Raw genomic sequence first — 13,218 nt, forward strand, 5'->3', positions numbered from 1 at the left:
CTGGATCATCTTATCAGAGGTGGTAGTGCAAGCGCAGTAAGCTCCTGGTTACTTTGCGAGGGACGAACTATCAATCTGTGCGTGCACCGCAGACTCACAGGCAGGGAGTTGGGCCACTGAGAAATGACCTGTCTGCCAGAGACCAGAGTCCAGCGGTGGGTGGGAGAATGGGGAGAGGAGCAGGATAGCTGGAAGAGCAGTGTCTACCCCTCACACGTAATTAAATCTACAAAACTAGATTTCTCTACAATTTCAAAATGTAATACTACAAGCAAAGAGTGGATTCATAAACATTAAAGGGCCTTTGTGCACATGCCTTTAGTTATTCTGATGATAGGTTCCCTTTTATAATAGCTTTTAAATAATTTATACCAGCACTATTGCCCCATACAATAATGGTCTCATGCATAAATACTATAAAAGATCCTACAGAGTATGAAATCGACCAATCGTGAATAATATAAAAATAGAGGCCGTATTACATAATGTATTTAAAAACAGGATGATCTAAAAAGTTTAAAAGGTAAATTTCCACTATAACGATAGATGAGACATCATGGATCCCTGACAGTATCTTCCAGAAGGCATCATAAACAACATTACAAGAGTGAGACAGCTATCAGTACATGCATATATCTATCCAGAAAGAGGGGATTCTTGAAAGTGTTGTATGAAAACAATACCACAAATCCTAAATAGAATCAATATGATGCATATTACATACATAAAGGATCATAATATCTTTATAGATCCAAGAGCTCAGGGGCAAAAACAAGTTATGGCTGTATTCACACATCCATTGTACACATCCATGTGCTGTCCCAGACCCATAGTTTCATTGATCCATACACCTGTTTGTCTTGAAACTGATCTGTATGTCCAATTCGTGAGACTCGGAGCATGTTCTATTTTCATCCTTTTTGCAAATGAACATTGTCCTTAAAAGGGTTCTCTACAAGTGTGATAAAAGTTTCTGCTGTAACGTATTCTAAGCTGCATCCTGTCCTAGCCACGTGTACGCTCAAGACATGTCAGGTGTCAGGCGGAGGAGCAGCAGCATCTTGACCTGTTATTCTCACTAAGCCATGAGGCAGACTTGTAGCAAGAGAAAAAAAATACTTGTCCTGTACAACGGGCTCTTTCTCCAGCCTCAGCCGTCTCTGTAGAATGGGCTCTCTTTCTCCAGCCTCAGCCGTCTCTGTAGAATGGGCTCTCTTTCTCCAGCCTCAGCCGTCTCGGTAGACTGGGCTCTCTTTCTCCAGCCTCTGCCGTCTCTGTAGAATGGGCTCTCTTTCTCCAGCCTCAGCCGTCTCGGTAGAATGGGCTCTCGTTCTCCAGCCTCAGCCGTCTCTGTGGAATGGGCTCTCTTTCCCCAGCCTCAGTCGTCTCGGTAGAATGGGCTCTCTTTCCCCAGCCTCCGTCGTCTCGGTAGAATGGGCTCTCGTTCGCCAGCCTCAGCCGTCTCTGTGGAATGGGCTCTCTTTCTCCAGCCTCAGTCGTCTCGGTAGAATGGTCTCTCTTTCTCCAGCCTCAGTCCACCTCCGTGTTCACCTGGAAGCCTGTTCTTTTCTGTCAGCCTGACAAGTTTTTTTTTTTTCTCGTTCGCCTCATTGGGGGACCCAGAACCATGGGATAGTGTGCTGCCGCCTGGAGGCTGACACTATTATTGCATTTAAATAAAATTGGCTCCTCCTCAGCAGACTATACCTCGCCTGCTGGATCAGGCTTCCTTAGTGTAGTGTCAGTTGGAGACAAGGTCTGTCTTAGATTAGGTGCTGACAACTTTGTTTTTCAGATGGATTTCTCAGGGTAACAGAGTGTAAATCTGTTTCACCCACGTAGCGTCAGTACCGGCTGTAATTGTTCAGTCCGTATCCTCTCTTGTCTGTGTGGCCAGACCAGCGTACCTTGACACAGTCAGTAGTCAGGTACTGGGGCGGTGGTCCGTAAGCCAATTATCTCTTGCCTGCCGCCCCACATAGAGCATGTCTGCATGGAGCAGAAGTTAAAGGGATCCGTATCTTTAGGACAGGCAAGTATAACCCTGTCATTAGCCTTCTCTTCCCCCTTTATTACTTTCCTTGGAGTGGTAGATACCAGTGTACGGCTTCTGGAAGAGAAGGGGATTGTCCTTGGACAGGGTCCAGGTGCTGCTGTTGGCTGTTCTACTTGCCCACCTGAACTTTGTTGGCGCCTATCTGGCACTGGCTGCTGCGCCGCCCCCTCCCATTACTGGAACAGGTTTCTTTTTCTCTTTCAAAAGCGTAGTCATATGGGGGTGTTCTATCCCTTTCCAGCAGAGTTGGTGGTCTCTTGTTCTCCTCCACTGGTGGTATACACTCCGCTATATCACTTTTATATAAAATTAAGGACCTCACGGATAGACGCATAGAACCTGTGGCGAGGTCAACTTTTGCAGCGACAGGTTTTGTCTTTTGCCCAGTCTTTTCTGCCACTTGGGTCTCCAAGGCAGCGACAGAGTGGGCTAAGCATTTATGAAATTTTTTGTCTGGTTCCCAGAATTTGAAATTAGCCGAGATTGTGGATCAGATTGCACAGGCAGGCAAATATCTACCCAGGCAGGAAGCAATTATGTGGCGATTCGCCTCATGCTGTGGCTCAAGATGTGGAGGGCGGACTTGGCTTCAAAAAGATCGCTGACAAGACTACCATTGCAGGGGTCTCGCTTAATTGGAACCAGGCTAGAAAAGATAATTTCAGAAGCTACAGGAAGCAGAAGCACCCTGCTTCCTCAGGCCAGGGCCTGCCATCTTTTTCGGAGGCATGAGGCCTTGCATATTCATCCCTTTTGTCAGTTTTCAGCACCGGACGAGTCAAGTCAGCTGGTTAGACTGAATGTCTCCCAGGAACCAAGGAGGGCTACCTTTAGACCAACATCCGCCGGACGCCCTTCTGGATCAGGGCTAGGCCCTCCTGGTCCAGAGGCAAGAGAAAGGTCAATGCTTGCTTGGCGGCCCCCACTCTGATTGGGTCAGAGAAGTCATCTCTTTGGGTTCACCAGTCTACCTCAGGATCGTTTCTTCTCTTCTCGCACTCCCTGTTCTCCCAGCATGAGAGTCAGTTACCACCAGGCTATAGATTCCCTGCCTCAGGCAGGGGTGATTTGTAGGTGTTCCTATTTCAGAGCGCTTCAGGGGTTTTTATTTAAACCTAATTCGTCATCCCCAAAAAAGACGGCTCAGTGCGGCCTATTTTAGATTTAAGGTGCCTAAACAAATAGGTTCGGCTTCGTCGCTTCAAGATCCTGTTGCTTCAATCAGTGATCGCATCCATGGAGGCCAGGGAATTTCTTTTTTCGGTAGATATTCGGGATGCTTATCTGCATGTGTCAATTTTTCTAGCCCATCAGCGACTTCTTCGCTAAGATCACAATCAGTTTGGGGCTCGCCCATTTGGACTAGCCAAAGCGCCCAGAGTATTCACGAAGATCCTGACACTGGTTATGGTGCTGCTACGGTCCAGGGAGATAATGGTTTTCCTCTATCCTTTACTCAGAATCTAGAGAGCCTGCGCATCATTCTACAAACTCTGGAGCGATTCGGCTGGATTGTCAACAGGACAAAGTCCATGATAGTTCCGACACAGCTGCTACGATCTCTGGGAATGGTGTTCGACACCATTTAGACATAATCTCTTCTCCTCTGGAAGAAATGCTTATCTCTTCAGTCTTCAATCAGAACTTTGAGGTGTCCGAGCAGGTATTCCCTTCGATTTTGCTTGAAGGTCCTAGAAAAGATGGTAGTGACGTTCGAGGCAGTGCCGTTTGCTAAATTTCAGTCAAGACCTCTAAAGAACACACTCCTAGCCTCTTGGGACAGGCCAATACAGTCCCTGGATTAGCCTATTCGTCTCCCTTGTCGAAGTCGCCAGTCTCAGGTGATGGTTAACGTCACCCCTGTTATCTCAGGATTACTCTTTTCGTCCCATTCAGTGACGGAGATTCACGACAGATGCCAGCCTCTCCGACTGGGGAGTAATCTTCCGTCACTTGAAGATCCAGGGACTCTGGAGACTTCTATCAACGTGCTGGAGCTCAGAGCTGTCTGTTTGGCTCTTTTACATTTGCAGGACTCAATTGCAGCACTTAGTCTGAGGGTTGCCGATCAGGGTTCAATCAGACAATGAAATTGATGTGGCTTATATCAATTGCTGGGGGGGCACACAAAGCCCATCTGCCATGGCTGAGTTTGCAGGGATTTAGGAGGGGGGCAGAGGACAAGGTTCCTCTAATCTCGGCAGTTCATATACTAGTGGTAGACAACTGGGAGGCAAACTTTTTAAGTCGCCAGCAGCTACCTGCAGGAGAGTGGGCTCTTCACCTAGATGTGATTAGAGTCTGGAAGCCATCCTCATTGCGAGTCTCACATCGCTCTTGGAGGGCTTATTTTCATTGGTATGAGTCTACCAGTACTTCGTCAATGTCTTTTTTCTTGCCAGCGTGGCTTTCCTTCTCAGAGCTTGCTCACACTGGCATATAACACGGCCGAGTGCTATCCGATGTTTTGTCAGATAGCACTCGGACCAATGTTTTTCATGCCGATTCAGCATGCGATTGCATCTGAGAATCAGATTGCACCCCCCATACAAGTCTATAGGTGCTTGTGAAACATCAGACTGCACTCCGATGTCATGTGTGTTCAGTCTGATTACAACTGACGCCGACAATGGAGGACATTGGAGAAATGTCTCAGTTTTTTCTGCACTTGTGCTGCGATTCTCTCATCCAAGAGAATCTGAGCACGGTGCACTGATACTCTCAAGTGTCCACTGTGGCTATTCTGTTTCAGAAGGATTTGGCATCTAAACCTCAGGTTAAGCCTTCTCTCCAAGAGGTGGCACATGTTGGGCCACCCTATCGGGCTCCTTTGGACCATTGGGATCTGAATCTTGTTTTGGAGGTTCTTCAGTTTTCGTGTCAAAAGGCAATCGGAGAGATCTCTACACTTTTTCTTATAAGGTAGGCTTCCTTATAGCCATCAATTTGATTAGGAGGGCCACGGAGCTTGTGGCTCTGTCTTGTCGCGCTTCTTACCTTATTCTTTATCAGGATAGCGTAGTGTTGAAGCCAGTTCTATCTTTTCTCCCAAAGTTGGTCTCGAGTTTTCACCTTTAATGAAGACCTTATTTTACTTTCCTTTTGTCCGGCACCATCTCATCCTAGGGAGAAGGTTGGACGTTGTTAGAGCCGCAAGGTATTATTTATCGGCTACTGCCTCACTCAGGCATTCTTATTCCTTGTTTATTTATACCAGAGGGCCCTCATAGGGGTTAGGCCACTTCTAAAGTGACCATTGACCACTGGATCCAGACTGCTTTTACCCAGGCCTATAGAGCTAAGGCCAGGGTGGCGCCATTTAGGATTAGGACGCACTCTACTCGGGCAGTGGAAGCTTCCTGGATGCTTCATCATCAGGCATCGGCTTTGCAGCTCAGTTAAGCAGCTACTTGTGCATCGGTGCATACTTTTTCTAAGTTTTACAGGGTCCACACTTTTTGGCCTCCTCACATTCAAGCTTTGGTAGGAAGATACTGCCGCATGCAGTAGCCCAGATTTCAGCTTGAGTTACAGCGGAAGGTTAGGTGGTAACAGTATGATATATTTAATTCTTTTCACCCTAGGGACAGCTATGGTTCTGTGTCCCTCAATGAGCCGACCGAGAAAAGTAGATTTTTTGGTAGTCACCATAAAATCTGTTTCTCGTAGTATTCATTGAGAGACGCAGCTCCCACCCTTGATTTCCCGGTTGGGCGTACAGTTATTTGCGTCTTTCCTTAATTCTTTTCTCTTCCTACTGCTTTTTCTCGAAACTGAGAATGCCTGCTCCAATAGGCGAGGTGTAGTCTGCTGGGGAGGAGCCAATTTTATTTAATTGCAATAATAATGTTAGCCTCCATGTGCAGAAGACTATCCCATGGTTCTGTATCCCCCATTGAAGACTACGAGAAACAGATTTTATTGTGAGTACCAAAAATTAGACTAACACACACAACAAACCCCCCGCACACACTCACTTTCTGCTGCTCTTCTGACAGTTGATACACATGTCTCTAACTGTGAATCTTCAGGCAGCAACCCATCCTGACATATGATTAGGACAGGTCGCAGCTTGGAATATGCCACACTGGCCATTTTTATAACATTCTTGAAGAACCCCTTTAAAGTTCCTGGGGACTCATGAAAAGCAGAACATATCCTTTTTACTTCAGTTTTCCATCCAGGTTTAATCTGTTTTAAGCGATCCATTGCTAAGAATCAATGGATTTTAAAAAAAGTTCAGACAATTTAACTTTCTGTTTTTAACTGTTTAGTGACAGCCGTACACAATCACTATATGAAGCGGACTCAGGACCTGAGCCCGTGCCATACAACACAGGTGATAGCTGCATTACACAGCCGGCACTCGAGAGTAACATTTTAACCATTAAAAAGTTCAACACTTAAAATGTGTCTATCTGACGTGACGGCGGCATTTAAAAGGTATCCATGATGGCCACCGAGTACTAACAGTCTATCAGCACCACGTAATCATGTCATCTGCTGTCACTATATGAAGCGGACTTAGGAACTGATTCTTCTCCATACAGCGCAGGTGACAGCTGCATTACATAGCCGGCACTCGAGTAGCTGATTCAGTTCACACTTTTAATGCCACTGTCAAGAGTGACAATGGCATTTAAAAGGTATCCAATAAATCACTTTTTTTCCCCCTAACATAGATGGTAAAATTAACTAAAAATTGACATATTTTACCTTGTACATAATTCACCCAACTAATACAATATAAAAATATTTATCCCATATGTAAAAAATATAAACGCCACACTTTTGGTCGCCATACTTTTTTCCCCTCGCGCCCATAAAAAGTAATCAAAATGCTGTCGAGAATGATGTGGGCTCAGCTTCTCACATGTGTGTACATGTATGATGGATGTCATGAAGGGGTTAACAAATGTCTTGTATTATTATTCTTTGCGCTATTATGGCACATCCAGTTAATGAAGCAATATAAGCTTTTAGAAAACATGTAATTTCATTCATTATAATTTAATTTACTCATAGGTTCATATAATGCGAGATAAAATAACAAAACCAGGAGCGAAGCTTTGGAAGAAAGGAGAGGGCCTTCCAAATTTTGACAATAATAACATTAGAGGATCCCTAGTTATTACTTTTGATGTGGAATTTCCAAAGGAACAGCTAACGGAGGAGCAAAAAAATGGTATGTATCCTTAATTTTATAGGCCCCGATTCATCAAGACTGGCGATTTTCTCGTGAGTCTTGATGAGGGGGCATAGTGGAGTCAGACACTCCTGATTCATGAAGAGCTGCATGCCTCTTCATGAATCTGGGGTGTCTGATGTGTCCCTGACAGGAGTAAGATTTCTGGCATTGGGAACACCACAGCTAGTCATGAATTAGATGAGCTGCTGGGTCATCCCTTGTCCCGCCCCAGCTTTGCCCATTTTGGCATAGCGGAGAAAAACTAGCGTGAAAACGCTAAAAGTCGCTAACTATTTGCACAACTTTGAGTTGTGCCAAAATTTAGCAACTTTTCAAAGCATTTCACGCCATATTTCTGATGAAATTGCTTTTGTTGAATTGGGTCCAAAGTCTTTTCAAAATCATGTCAATATCTTCTGAAAACTTACTGATTTAGCACTTTATTTACCGAGGTTGTCTATTGAATATTACTTTTCCAAGTAGCCTAACAGGCCATGTGGTCACCATTGGTAAAGGCTTAACACTGCTAAGACAGTAAACTGGTCTGATCTGTATCTGAATAGCCAGCATGCAATACTATATTACTGAATGAAAAGCCCTCCACAACTTTCTCCGGCCATGGCATATGATATGATATAAGACTTATGATATAAGACTTACAGTGATCATCTATCTGGTTCCAAATGTTCAGTTTAACAAGTGGGTTGTTTTGATGAGACAACTTCTTTAAAGGGAAATGACTAGAAGTTGTGTGAAAGCCCAGGGCCCCAATTCATCAAGACCAGCGCACACCTTTTAATGAATTCAGCGTGTCTAAAAAGTAGCACAAGCCTCACCAAAAATCCTACTGGGGCCTGGAGTAAGATTTGTGGCGTAATGAACGCTGCTGCTCGTCATGAATTTGACAAGCTGAGGTTGCGAAAATGGCGTGCAAGTTGCAAAAATCGCAACATTTTAGAACAGCCTCACATTGCACCAAAATTTTTTCAGCTTTTTAGGTCCGAATTGTGGCCTAAAAAGGTTTGTTGAATTGGGCCATTTAGTTTTAAAGGAAAAATAAATACATCAATTAAACTTAAAGGGATTGTCTCCTGAGTTATTTATGGCATATCTCTGCTTTGTGCACGAGTTGACTAACGCCCCTCTCCTGCTCTTTGACCACAACCTTCTTTCCTTCTCGGTCAAGAACTGTCTCCTCGCCCGGGACACCCCCACTTAACATACTTACAGGAATACACATACCATTAATACCCAGCAGCTCATGGACAATCTACACACATCTTTAGCTCCCATCTCCTCTCTCTCCTGTCCAGACTTAGCATTGTCAAACTACAATAATACATTGCAGAGTGCCCTGGCTGAAGCAGCACCTGCTACACACTTAAAGACCTGACACAGACGACATCAACCCTGGCACACGCTGCAAACGTGTTTTCTTCAGCGTTGCTCAAGGTGCGCTAAGCGTCAGTGGAGAAAATCACTTTTTGCAGAGGACTTCATCCACTAGAAGTTCATGCTCAAAACTTATAACTCTGCCCTTCATCTGGCCAAACAATCCTACTTCACTAGTTAACAATCCAAAATGACTTTTTGAAACTTTACACTCCCTCCTGAACCCTAAAGCACAGGCCCTCATCACCAACCTCAGCTTTGAGGATCTGGCCACTTATTTTCTAGAAAAAAATCAACCACATCCATCAGGACATTTTGGTCTATTCTCCTCAGTGCCTGGGTCTCCTTCCCTGCCGCACTTCAGGCTCACTTGCCTTCTTTGAGCCTGTTGCAGAAGTTACCCAGCTCCTCGCTTCTTCAGTGCCTGCAACGGTGACCCCATTCCCTCACATCTCCTGCAGTCTCTCTCACCGGTTGTCACCACTCACTTAACTAAAATATTTTAACCTCTCTTTCTTCAGGTATCTTTCCCTCCTCATTAAAACATGCCATCATAACCCCTTTACTTTAAAAAGCCATCAATGGACCAGAACTGCTCTGCTAACTACAGACCTGTCTCTAATTTTCCCTTCATCTCTAAACTCCTGGAACGCTTGGTCCACTCCTGTCTCATCCGCTATCTCTCAGATAACTCTCTCCTCAACTCTCTACAATCTGGTTTCCGCTCTTTATACTCTACTGAAACTGCCCTCACTAAAGTCTCTAATGATCTATTAACAGCTAAATCCAAAGGTCAGTGCTCACTGCTGATTCTTATGGATCTCTTTGCTGCATTTGACACTATGAATCACAAGCTCCTGTTCACTATGCTCTGCTCTATCGGGCTCAATGACAACGTGCTCTCCTGGTTCTCCTACCTCTCTGACCGCTCCTTCACTGTATCTTTTGCCAGTTCCTACTCCTCTCCTCGTCCCCTTACTATCGGGGTTCCGCATGGCTCAGTCCTAGGCCCCCTCCTCTTCTCTCTATACACAGCCCCTATTGGACAAACTATCAGTAGATTTGGGTTTCAGTATCATCTCTATGCTGACGACACCCAATTATACACTTCTTCCCCTGACCTCACCCCCACCCTAATACAAAATAGCAAGGATTGTTTGTCCGCTATCTCTAACATCATGTCCTCCCTCTATCTTAAACTGAATCTCTCCAAAACTGAACTTCTTGTGTTTCTCCCTTCTACTAACCTAACTCTACCTGACATTGAAATTACCTTGGCGGGTTCAACTATAACTTCCAAGCAGCACGCCCGCTGCCTTGGGCTCATATTCGACATTAAACTTTCCTTTATTCCCTATATCCGATCACTCACCTGCTCTTGTCACCTGTATCTTAAAAACATCTGAAGAATCAGACCTTTTCTCACCATTGAAACTGCTAAAACTCTTACTTTCTCTCTAACTCACACTCATCTGGACTATTGCAACTCTCTTCTGATCAGTCTCCCTCTTACCAAACTGTCTCCTCTCCAATTCGTCCTGAATGCGTCAGCCAGGGTTGTATTTCTGTCCAGCCGCTTCACTGATTCGTCCATTTTGTGCCAGCCATTACACTGGTTACCCATTCGCCACAGGGTCCAATATAAACTCATCGCTCTCATCTCACCCACAAAGCTCTCCACAGTTCTGCACCGCCTTATATCTTATCTCTCATCTCTGTCTATCACCCTACACGTGCCCTCCGTTCTACAAATGACCGAAGACTAACATCCTCCATAATCCGAACCTCGCAGCTCCGTCTCCAAGACTTCTCTCGTGCTGCACCAGTTCTCTGGAATGCACTACCCCAGATGATCCGACTGATACCTAGCCCCCATGTCTTCAAGCACGCTTTAAAAACCCATCTATTTAAACAAGCCTTTCAACTCAACTCACTAACCTAACTTTCCCCTGTTCTTCTAAATATTATTCAGGACTGCTCCCTTCTATTCTTCTGTCTCCACACCCTCCATGCACACGGTAACTGCACTCGATACTTGATTATTGCACTTAAGCATACTGGCTGACTGGACCTTGCAGCTTTATATGAAAATTCCTATTTATTATAATTGCTAGACCTTAAATAACAAGCACTTTTCACTTATTCTGTCCCCCGATTTCCTTGTAGATTGTAAGCTTGCGAGCAGGACCCTCACTCCTAAAGTAACTGTTTAAACTGTCTTACCTTGTATTGAATTTATTTTCTGTACATGTCCCCGCTTAATTGTAAAGTGCCATGGAATATGTAGGCGCTATATAGATAAAAATAATTCTTATAATAAATTATATCAAAGGATATGCCATAAATGTCTGATAGACTCCGGTCACAAATGCTTCCAGAACAGGAGTCCACTAATTCCTTGTTCTGTCCAGCAGCTAATCGCCAGTGAGTGGAAAGGTAGTAGTGCATGTGTCAGCTCCCTCCATTCATTGCTGAGAATATACTCTTGACTGTAATCGAAACTCACATACAAATGAATGGAGAGAGCCAAAACATGCACTCCAACCTCTTCATTCATTAGTGCTCAACCACCAACCATAATCTGGCATCAGGGGACCTCCATTCTGGAAACAGCTGGCAGGAGGTCAGAAACTTATGGCATATCCTGTTAATAAGCCATAATGTCCTTTTAACAAGGAGAATTTTGGAGATGTGAATCGATTCGCACAACCTTGTCCATTGGCCATGACCGTAATCTGTGGGCCTAGGATGGGATCTCTGAACTGCCTCTTACCTGATGGCGTCCACAGCTCTCCTATTGATTTACAGACTTGATGCCACATATCATATGCATCACGTTGCATCAAGGACTTTGTGCCAGATTGGCAAATGGTGGTTTTCACGGCTCCTGTCGAGGCCAATAGATGGGTCCTACAAATTGATTTCCACCAACTCTAATATTTAACCCTTGAACCATAAAGCTATCTAATAGTGTGATTTGCATTTAATAGATGTGGCATTGGTCCGGAGGATGTAGTTCTGGCAGGATGACTACAACTGTTTGCATGTGTGTTCATGTACAGTATATAGAATATATCCGGCCTATAAAACTATTAGCTGATTATTCGCAGGATTCACAGAACACATACCAGGAACTCAACCAACAGATGGATCTGAGCACTTTTTGTTTTCTGTAGAATATTTTTGTAACTAGAATATGATTTCTTATAGATTCTTATTTTTTGTGAAACATGACACATAACCAAAGTGTGATAATCTTGTTTTTTTCTTGTGTTTTAGGTGTCAAACAGCTGTTGAAACATGGATCGGTGCAGAAGGTTTATAATGGACTTCAGGGCTATTAATAATTAATGACATTTAGGCGAAAGAGTAACTGGATCTATTTATTCTGGGTTTCCTTTTTTGGTGTCTTTTTTAATATAAATAAATGATCCATTGAATTGGTCTTAATATAGTTTGCAGCATTTTTATATCTGATTGAAAGTGATGAAACCTGCAACTGGGCACAGAATACCATAAATGTGACAGTTATTATTACATCCATAGTAGTGCGTATTTTACACACCACTCATATTACACTTATTGCGGCATATTGGAGTCAGGAAGGATTCTTTCCCGATTTCAGGGCTTTGCCGTTCTCTGGGTCCACACGCTCCATTAATGGCAGCACAGAGGTCTTTAAGAGTAGAACTATGAAGCTTCTCCAGCAAAAATAAAAAAGTTATTTATTAATATATCAGGACATGCAACTCCTTAGGTTTATAAAGCTGTGCTAACAAGTAAGTACATCCAGCAAACCAAATGTGCCGTTAGTGCTTACTATTATGTCGCACTTAATTTAGTTTCTTCCGGTTACATAGGACTGACTGATATGATTCATTCGGCCCTGTGCCTGCTTTGCTGTGGTTGGTACGGTTTCTAGTAAAGCACAGCATCATAGATATCTGTTATGACCATTCCAATCTTTTTGCGGTGTGATTTACTACCAAGAGTAATAAACTATTTAACTACTTTAAAAAAGAAATGCGCAATTGGGAACTTACACTTTTGAGATTGGTGATTGGTTACAGTAGCTCATTGTTCCACTTTTTTTTTTCTTTGCCTATACTTTTTAACGAGGCACTTATCACATAAAGTAGTACGCACAATGGATATGTATGTATACTTGAAGCAAAGGAAGTGATATGAAAAAATAAAGAAAAATTGCCTAATAATTATATGATTCTTAACAAAATGTTTACAGTATGTTATAATCGTATTCTTTAATAAAACACATCTTTTTTCTTATATAAAAAAAAAAAATAGTATGCACTACCATCTGTAGAACCGCACATTCGTACAATAGTGTATATTAAAGAAGCACTCGTTTATTTTCTCTCCATACCTGCACCTTCCCCTGTGAATGTCTATCACATTGTGCAATAAATATATATGAAACTCCCTTGAAAAAATATAAAATACATGCATACATACTATAAATGTGTGCTGCTGTAACATTGTGATATTTGTCTCACAATCCTCCATCCCACGAAGAAAGTGTGTGTGGTACATTCTTTTCACTTTCAGTATACAGACAGTGATT

The 13,218-nt window shown here is 43.4% G+C and overlaps 1 protein-coding gene across 1 annotated transcript in view; it reads left to right on the forward strand.

The window, feature by feature from the left end:
- Positions 1–12,086, forward strand: part of DNAJB11 (DnaJ heat shock protein family (Hsp40) member B11) — a 28,924-nt gene extending 16,838 nt beyond the window's left edge. The window contains exons 9-10 of the mRNA XM_073647859.1: positions 7,082–7,241; positions 11,916–12,086. Coding sequence (XP_073503960.1) covers positions 7,082–7,241; positions 11,916–11,980 — 225 coding nt within the window. The 3' untranslated portion in view covers positions 11,981–12,086. The remainder of the gene's footprint in view (positions 1–7,081; positions 7,242–11,915) is intronic.
- The last annotated feature ends 1,132 nt before the right edge of the window (positions 12,087–13,218 follow it).

Source organism: Phyllobates terribilis, unplaced genomic scaffold (genome assembly GCF_046119375.1).
Source record: "Phyllobates terribilis strain yellow unplaced genomic scaffold, ASM4611937v1 Scaffold_9__5_contigs__length_417890890, whole genome shotgun sequence".
In the NCBI taxonomy this organism is placed as follows: Eukaryota; Metazoa; Chordata; class Amphibia; order Anura; family Dendrobatidae; genus Phyllobates; species Phyllobates terribilis.